Source organism: Coregonus clupeaformis, unplaced genomic scaffold (assembly GCF_020615455.1).
Source record: "Coregonus clupeaformis isolate EN_2021a unplaced genomic scaffold, ASM2061545v1 scaf0163, whole genome shotgun sequence".
Lineage (NCBI taxonomy): Eukaryota > Metazoa > Chordata > Actinopteri > Salmoniformes > Salmonidae > Coregonus > Coregonus clupeaformis.
In genome coordinates, this window is record NW_025533618.1 from 236,582 (window position 1) to 246,387 (window position 9,806).

Genomic DNA, 9,806 nt, shown 5'->3' on the forward strand with positions numbered 1-9,806 from the left:
TGCAGTAAGTAGAGGCAGAGTGTATATTAATCCACATGCAGTATGTAGAGGCAGAGTGTATACTAATCCACATGCAGTATGTAGAGGCATAGTGTATATTAATCCACATGCAGTATGTAGAGGCAGAGTGTATACTAATCCACATGCAGTATGTAGAGGCAGAGTGTATACTAATCCACATGCAGTATGTAGAGGCAGAGTGTATATTAATCCACATGCAGTATGTAGAGGCATAGTGTATATTAATCCACATGCAGTATGTAGAGGCAGAGTGTATACTAATCCACATGCAGTATGTAGAGGCAGAGTGTATACTAATCCACATGCAGTATGTAGAGGCAGAGTGTATACTAATCCACATGCAGTATGTAGAAGCAGAGTGTATATTAATCCACATGCAGTATGTAGAGGCAGAGTGTATATTAATCCACATGCAGTATGCAGAGGCAGAGTGTATACTAATCCACATGCAGTATGTAGAGGCAGAGTGTATATTAATCCACATGCAGTATGTAGAGGCAGAGTGTATACTAATCCACATGCAGTATGTAGAGGCATAGTGTATACTAATCCACATGCAGTATGTAGAGGCAGAGTGTATACTAATCCACATGCAGTATGTAGAGGCATAGTGTATACTAATCCACATGCAGTATGTAGAGGCAGAGTGTATATTAATCCACATGCAGTATGTAGAGGCAGAGTGTATACTAATCCACATGCAGTATGTAGAGGCAGAGTGTATATTAATCCATATGCAGTATGTAGAGGCAGAGTGTATATTAATCCACATGCAGTATGTAGAGGCAGAGTGTATACTAATCCACATGCAGTATGTAGAGGCAGAGTGTATATTAATCCACATGCAGTATGTAGAGGCAGAGTTGATACTAATCCACATGCAGTAAGTAGAGGTAAAGTGTATATTATTCCACATGCAGTATGTAGAGGCAGAGTGTATACTAATCCACATGCAGTATGTAGAGGCATAGTGTATATTAATCCACATTCAGTATGTAGAGGCAGAGTGTATACTAATCCACATGCAGTATGTAGAGGCATAGTGTATATTAATCCACATGCAGTATGTAGAGGCAGAGTGTATACTAATCCACATGCAGTATGTAGAGGCAGAGTGTATACTAATCCACATGCAGTATGTAGAGGCAGATTTTATACTAATCCACATGCAGTATGTAGAGGCAGACTGTATATTAATCCACATGCAGTATGTAGAGGCAGAGTGTATACTAATCCACATGCAGTATGTAGAGGCAGAGTGTATATTAATCCATATGCAGTATGTAGAGGCAGAGTTGATACTAATCCACATGCAGTATGTAGAGGCAGAGTGTATATTAATCCATATGCAGTATGTAGAGGCAGAGTGTATATTAATCCACATGCAGTATGTAGAGGCAGAGTGTATATTAATCCACATGCAGTATGTAGAGGCAGAGTGTATACTAATCCACATGCAGTATGTAGAGTCAGAGTGTATACTAATCCACATGCAGTATGTAGAGGCATAGTGTATACTAATCCACATGCAGTATGTAGAGGCAGAGTGTATACTAATCCACATGCAGTATGTAGAGGCAGAGTGTATACTAATCCACATGCAGTATGTAGAGGCAGAGTGTATACTAATCCACATGCAGTATGTAGAGGCAGAGTGTATACTAATCCACATGCAGTATGTAGAGGCAGAGTGTATACTAATCCACATGCAGTATGTAGAGGCAGAGTGTATACTAATCCACATTTAGTATGTAGAGGCAGAGTGTATACTAATCCACATGCAGTATGTAGAGGCAGAGTGTATATTAATCCACATGCAGTATGTAGAGGAATAGTGTATACTAATCCACATGCAGTATGTAGAGGCAGAGTGTATACTAATCCACATGCAGTATGTAGAGGCATAGTGTATACTAATCCACATGCAGTATGTAGAGGCAGAGTGTATATTAATCCACATGCAGTATGTAGAGGCAGAGTGTATACTAATCCACATGCAGTATGTAGAGGCAGAGTGTATATTAATCCATATGCAGTATGTAGAGGCAGAGTGTATATTAATCCACATGCAGTATGTAGAGGCAGAGTGTATACTAATCCACATGCAGTATGTAGAGGCAGAGTGTATATTAATCCACATGCAGTATGTAGAGGCAGAGTTGATACTAATCCACATGCAGTAAGTAGAGGTAAATTGTATATTATTCCACATGCAGTAGGTAGAGGCAGAGTGTATACTAATCCACATGCAGTATGTAGAGGCAGAGTGTATATTAATCCACATGCAGTATGTAGAGGCAGAGTGTATACTAATCCACATGCAGTATGTAGAGGCATAGTGTATATTAATCCACATGCAGTATGTAGAGGCAGAGTGTATACTAATCCACATGCAGTATGTAGAGGCAGAGTGTATACTAATCCACATGCAGTATGTAGAGGCAGATTTTATACTAATCCACATGCAGTATGTAGAGGCAGACTGTATATTAATCCACATGCAGTATGTAGAGGCAGAGTGTATACTAATCCACATGCAGTATGTAGAGGCAGAGTGTATATTAATCCCTATGCAGTATGTAGAGGCAGAGTTGATACTAATCCACATGCAGTATGTAGAGGCAGAGTGTATATTAATCAATATGCAGTATGTAGAGGCAGAGTGTATATTAATCCACATGCAGTATGTAGAGGCAGAGTGTATATTAATCCACATGCAGTATGTAGGGGCAGAGTGTATATTAATCCACATGCAGTATGTAGAGGCAGAGTGTATATTAATCCACATGCAGTATGTAGAGGTAGAGTGTATATTAATCCACATGCAGTATGTAGAGGCAGAGTGTATATTAATCCACATGCAGTATGTAGAGGCAGAGTGTATACTAATCCACATGCAGTATGTAGAGGCAGAGTGTATATTAATCCACATGCAGTATGTAGAGGCAGAGTGTATACTAATCCACATGCAGTATGTAGAGGCATAGTGTATATTAATCCACATACAGTATGTAGAGGCAGAGTGATTTCCAGCATAGTAAAACCTCTGGCAGAACCCACAGTCTCCTAATCCACATGCAGTATGTAGAGGCAGAGTGTATACTAATCCACATGCAGTATGTAGAGGCATATTTTATACTAATCCACATGCAGTATGTAGAGGCAGACTGTATATTAATCCACATGCAGTATGTAGAGGCAGAGTGTATACTAATCCACATGCAGTATGTAGAGGCAGAGTGTATATTAATCCATATGCAGTATGTAGAGGCAGAGTGTATATTAATCCACATGCAGTATGTAGAGGCAGAGTGTATATTAATCCACATGCAGTATGTAGAGGCAGAGTGTATATTAATCCACATGCAGTATGTAGAGGCATAGTGTATATTAATCTACATGCAGTATGTAGAGGTAGAGTGTATATTAATCCACATGCAGTATGTAGAGGCAGAGTGTATACTAATCCACATGCAGTATGTAGAGGCAGAGTGTATGTTAATCCACATGCAGTATGTTCACTGTGTACACTTCTCCTTGTCATCCTCACATCACCCCCCCCAGATAATGCATGTGTAGATATGCATCCCATTCACTGCCACCTTCTTATACAGACAGTCCAGCACTATAATGAGAGGTATTTGTAGTTTGGGTTCCATGGGAAACTAACGGCTGATGTAAATCAAAGGCCACAGTGTTTTTTTTGATTGACAGCTCTTGTGTATTCAGACTGCAGTGAAATTCCTCTAACTATGGGCTTTCTATAAAGAAAACAACGCTTAAAACTTTTAATAACATCAGAAAAATCCTCATGTGTTTTGGATTTAAAGTTTATCTTTCTTGGATTGCGGTCTAAGAATGTCAAACAGATGTTTGGACAATATTTTTGTGAAAAACAAACCCCTTTGTATTGATTCTTCTTTGTACACTACAATTTATTTTAAAAATAAAATCAATACAGGACAATGCTGCTGATTGTTGTTTAATCGATACTCAGCTCTGACAAAGTTCTCTGAAATGTATTAATGGCAAAACAACATATCTGAAAGTTCCCGATGAATCATCAGGAGGAGACTGTGGGTTCTGCCAGAGGTTTTACTACTTTGCTGGAAATCAGGGATGATATTTTTATCCAAAAGCAGAACTCTGTAAATGTAATATCCGACAGAGGATTCCACTCATATTTCACTGACCACCACAACGCCTCAGATTGTTGCCATGTCAGCAAACATAGCTCTGTGTGTTCATGGCTGTAACTGGGCTGGGACTAGGCTGATCTAGTCAAACTGGGCTGATGTAGTCAAACTGGGCTGGAACTGGGCTGAAGGACAGGCTTCTGTAGTGGAAACTCCAACCGAAGTAGGATAATAAACTAATCCAAACTGTCTGATCTGGGTTCAGGGCATTATTCTGAGGGAACCCAGACATATTTAAACACACTGCCTGTAGTCTGCACACTCAACAACACACAGACTATTTTACATCCTAGTTTGTCATCGCAGAAGTAACAGGAGGGACGATTCATAAAACATTGTTTTCATTATTTTATCTCTACAGTATACAACATGGTCAGCCTTAGCAAGAGACTGGTTTTTGGTATATATTTTGTCCCTTGTAGGTCCTCTTACTAACTGTGTATCTTGCCTCCACAGGTCTTCTAGGAGAGGGCCGTACAGGCAGCCAGGGGCCCCCAGGTAGACCAGGTAGCCAGGGCCCCCCAGGGCGACCGGGCACCCCTGGATCCACGGGCCCCGCTGGTGCTGCTGGCTACTGTGACCAGAACTCCTGTTTGGGCTACAACGTTGGAGGTAACCACCATCGGAACACATATATATCCCTATCTATATGTTCTGGATACTGTAGGACTGAGATTACTAGGAGGAACTGGGTTTATACCACTCTACATTAAATCTGACGGATACTGTGTATGGTTATGCACTGAGTGTACAAAACATTAAGAACACCTTCCTAATATTGATTTTGCCCTCAGAACAGCCTCAATTCGTCGGGGGCATGAACTCTTTTAAGGTGTCGAAAGCGTTCCACAGGAATGCTGGCCCATGTTGACTCCAATGTTTCCCACAGTTGTGTCAAGTTACCCCGTTCAAAGGCACTTAAATATTTTGTCTTGCCCATGCACCCTCTGAATGGCACACACATAATCCATGTCTCAATTGTCTCAAGGCTTAAAAATCCTTCTTTAACCTGTCTCCTCCCCTTCATCTACACTGATTTAAAGTGGATTTAACAAGTGACATCAATAAGGGATAATAGCTTTCACCTGGATTTACCTGGTCAGTCTGTCACAATGTGTTGCCCACTCAGTGTATATTATTCCTGAATTCAATCAAAACCTAAATGTAGAAAGAGGGAGTGACAGTAAGTCTTTTGTATGTCAGATCTAAAGTATTCTCTTCATCCTACGTTGCAGTTGTGACCGTAATGACAGGAGAGTAATGTCATTCTAGTCATCTGCTATTTTGACCCAGTATTTTGAAGGGACAATGACCCAGTTTGTATAGACGAATGGTTAGTGTTATTTTCATTAGATGAAATTAAAGACACTTGACGATGTTTATTGCAGATCGTTTCAGGACATAAGCAACTCCAGTGTCTGGCTCTGCCCTGACTTTCCATCTAGTAAAAGTATTTTCCCAGTGACTGACTAACTGGCGACTGGTAAATCTTACAGAGATTGACATTGTAAATTGTCCTTGTAAATTTCGTAAAGTATTTTAGAGCCTTCGAAATATTATGATGTGACGTATGTTCTCGTGAGAAGTTTATGGTCTCATCCACACTATGAAGGTTTAATGAAGGTTTAATATGAGTGAGCATGTCTTGGCTCATCCCTGCTAGACTATGAAGTGTCTCAGAGAGTCTGTCTGCGAAGCTATCATCACACTGTATTGTATGTAGAAAACCTACCACACTGATCACAACTATTGATTAAAACATTCCACTGTCACTCCCAGCAGCAAGCGATCCAGAAGTCAGTTTGGAAGTCCTTAGTGGGCCTGCTTTCTTTTTACTGGTTATTCCTTCACTGCTAACTTGGGCTAAAAGGCTATTAACACTAACACAGTTATGCTATAGCTGTTTTGATTGAATTCAGGCAGGGTATTTGTCATTGAACAATTGGTACATTCACACCGATGTGGTAAAAATGGGATTGTATCACTTTGAGATAGGATTGCATCTTACAGTAACACGTGGTGATGCATTTGACATAAAATGCATCGCCACACGTTGTGCATGACTGAGATAGTATACTGTAAGTATACTGGATGTAAAACCATGTATCCTGTGACTCTGTGTTCGCTGTTCTACATCTTTATTACACTTTCTTACATGAAGAAAGAGAAATAAAGATGACAGCACTTTGTTGTGTCTCTACATGTCTGCTTTCAGAGCTCTGATGAACAGCTGCCATAACACAGCAGTCCGAGTCAGAGATACTGACTGGTACATCCACTAGTGGGTCAGAGATACTGACTAGTACATCCACTAGTGGGTCCATGTGGTATTTGGAATGGTAGCATGTTGGTGTTATGTGGTCTGGTATCTGTACTGACGTAAGGTCCGTGTTTCTCTCTGTCTCTCTGTCTGTCTCCTCTGTTCTGGTTCTAACTCAAGGAGGACGGGAACAGGAATATGAGAATGACTACTGAGCAACATTCTCTTAGTTCCAGCAACCCTCTCCTCCCTCCCTCCCTCCCCACATAAAGAGACCATCAGCCACCCTCTCCTCCTCTCTTCCTCCCCACATAAAGAGACCATCAGCCACCCTCTCTTCCTCCCCACATAGAGACCATCAGCCACCCTCTCCTCTCCCCACATAAAGAGACCATCAGCCACCCTCTCCTCTCCCCACATAAAGAGACCATCAGCCATCCTCTCTTCCTCCCTACATAAAGAGACCATCAGCCACCCTCTCCTCTCCCCACATAGAGACCATCAGCCACCCTCTCCTCCTCTCTTCCCTCCCCACATAAAGAGACCATCAGCCACCCTCTCCCCTCCTCTTCTCTCCTCTCCAACCCATTCCCGCCCCCCTACCGCCCCCCTACCTAGCCCTTGAGATCACCACCACTGTGTTCAAACAAGCGCTACGCTCTCCATCTATCTCTGCCTGTCATCAGACAGTGTGTAGTGCTTGCAAACCTCGCATTGCATCACCCCAGCTTGAAAAACAATCCATCTTGATTTTTCTAAAGACAGGAATCAAAAGATATTGTTTTCTAGACAATGCTTTGCTTCACCCAATCCACCAGCCACCATCTTCCTTCCTCCCTGTGTATATCTGCTCTCTCCTGATCAAGGCATCCTTGTGAATGACAAATACTAATAAGACTCCCACTTACTCCCACTGGTGTGGCTCACCCTCCCTCTTTATACATCCACAGCTCCACACTGTGTTCTTCTTCTCATTAGAGTAATGTTGTGCCTGTGGCTCTCTGTCTGCTTTCTCCTGTCCGTCATTCTGCTAACCCCAGGCAACAAGCTAACTTAGCGGTGGTGGTTTTAGAAAGAGGTTGCTAGTGATGACCCAACATCATGACACATCCACTGATCCAGATGTTCCCCATCATAGTACAACAACTCCCCCACACCAACTACCAAAACTATGACCCCACTGGCCGCTATGACCCCCGTGGAAATTACAACAACGACGAGGAAGAGGAAGATGATGAGGAAGAGGACCCATACGCTGGGTATAGAGGCTACCCCCCTCAGTACTACCAGCCCAATTACCCTGCACCCCAATCCCACTCCCAGGACACTGAGCTAAGGTCCCCAGGGATAATGATGAGGCGCTTCTCCAGAGACGTGGTCACACAGAGGAGAGCCACCGCTAACACAGCCCAGACAGGACACACAGACCAGACTGGACAGAGGAGCGAAGCTGCAGCAGATACTGAAGGAGAGGTGGAGGTGATTGGAGAAGCTCAGACTGGACACACAGACCAGACTGGACAGAGGAGCGATGCTGCAGCAGATACTGAAGGAGAGGTGGAGGTGATTGGAGAAGCCCAGACAGAACAACCACCTTTCTAAGTCCCTGTGGGTTAATGAAGATGTCAAAAATATGTACGGCAGGCGTCAGATACCCCTGTGTCGCTAGCCAGGGTCTCCTGTATGCTATTCCTGTAGGATAGCGATGTCAGATTAGGATATCCGAAAAGTGCCTGATTTACGTAAATGCTGGTGTGTGGGATGTAGGGGGATTGAGGAAGAGAAACTATGCCCAATGATGTACATTAAAATTACTTACCTTTTTAGTGCAGTTGCATGCAGCCCTGTGAGCCAGCGCAGTGGGAATTACTGGATTGTGTCGTTGGGTTGATGTGTAATAAGTCAAACATCTTTTTGTAATTTGAGATCATGACTGGATGACATTTGTACAGGCTGTCAGCTTTTTATATATATATATATATTATGTGTCATTTACATTTCAGTGCTTCCATGTTGACTTTCCCCTCAATCTTTAAGTTGTCAAGCCAGTTCTCACAATGGTTCCTCAGTATTTGCGTACAGTGGCCTCTCTTCTTGATTTAATGAGACATTGTGATCTCTGTTGAAGCAGCCTTTCCCTCACTGTTATTGTACGATGAGGCATTTGTTTTTAAGTAAGCCTAAACATCGAGGAACCTAACTTTAACCACTGTCCTATCAAAGAAAACTACAGCTACTGTAAGACTCTCACGCGTTCTGCCAGATCGTACTGTTATCACATTGTTAATTGACATGGACTTGGTCTTGTACGAATAAGTGTTAAGTTACGCTAACTCGTTTTCCTTATTGCCGTTATTATGATTATGCAACGCGGGGCCCGTCCACTGTGAGGAGAAGAGGAGAGTTGAATATAGTTAGGCCTGTGGTCTAATGTGTGTTTTTGGACTGAAATGGAATTCATAATGTAGAACAAACAGGTACCAGTGGAATGTCTCACCAGACCACCAAACCTTTGAAACTGAATTAGGAAGTTATTTATTTTTCACTTGATTATTTGTTTTATAACCAATAAAACTGTACTAAAACAGTGAACTGTTCTGTAGCTCTGTGTTTGATTAGTAGGGCCTGCTAGAACCAGGGATAAGTTATGTTGTCTCAGTACATACAGTAGAACAGCAGGACTCAAGAGGATGAGACATTTTCCCTGTTACCACTAAAATGGGTTGTCTTGATAGGTAAATCGGGCTTCATTTGAACAGTAACACTTGAGTCCAGTCCAGTTGATACTTCAAGTCCAGCCAACAGTTAAGTGTGTCAGACAGTGACAAACACCAGTGAAGCCACACTATAAAAGGTTTTCCCGACTCCCCAGTCTAAAAAGCCCAATGACTATTGTATCACACTCACTGTTGAGGTGCATTTCCACAATGGTTTCCTGAGGGGCCACCACACATCAAAAGGCTACGCTGGCATTATAAAGGTCTCTGAGAGGCATCTGAAATCAATTAAGGTCGAAGCGCGTCGAATTAGAGGAGAGATCAGACTTCTGAAGAAACTGCAGAAATGGTCTGTGGCTGAGAGGCAAAGACCAAAGAATCTCCACTTTAATATTCTCTAAATTACAACAGAACGAAGCAGCCGACCGCAGCCAATGGAAGAGTTTCAAATGCCACCCTATTCCCTGTATAGTGCACTACTTTTGATCAGAGCCCTATTGGCCCCCCCTATTGGCCCTGGTCAAAAGTAGTGCACTCTATGAGGAATAGGGTGCCATTTGGGACTCAAACAATGAATGCCATCTCACTGTGGCTGAGGTTGAATGAAACACA

The 9,806-nt window shown here is 42.3% G+C and overlaps 1 protein-coding gene across 1 annotated transcript in view; it reads left to right on the plus strand.

Moving 5' to 3' along the window:
* Positions 1 to 9,069, plus strand: part of LOC121542744 (collagen alpha-1(XIV) chain-like) — a 181,356-nt gene extending 172,287 nt beyond the window's left edge. The window contains exons 44-45 of the mRNA XM_045213864.1: positions 4,674 to 4,829; positions 7,616 to 9,069. Of these exons, the coding sequence (XP_045069799.1) occupies positions 4,674 to 4,829; positions 7,616 to 8,079 (620 nt within the window). The 3' untranslated portion in view covers positions 8,080 to 9,069. The remainder of the gene's footprint in view (positions 1 to 4,673; positions 4,830 to 7,615) is intronic.
* Positions 9,070 to 9,806: the final 737 nt, after the last annotated feature.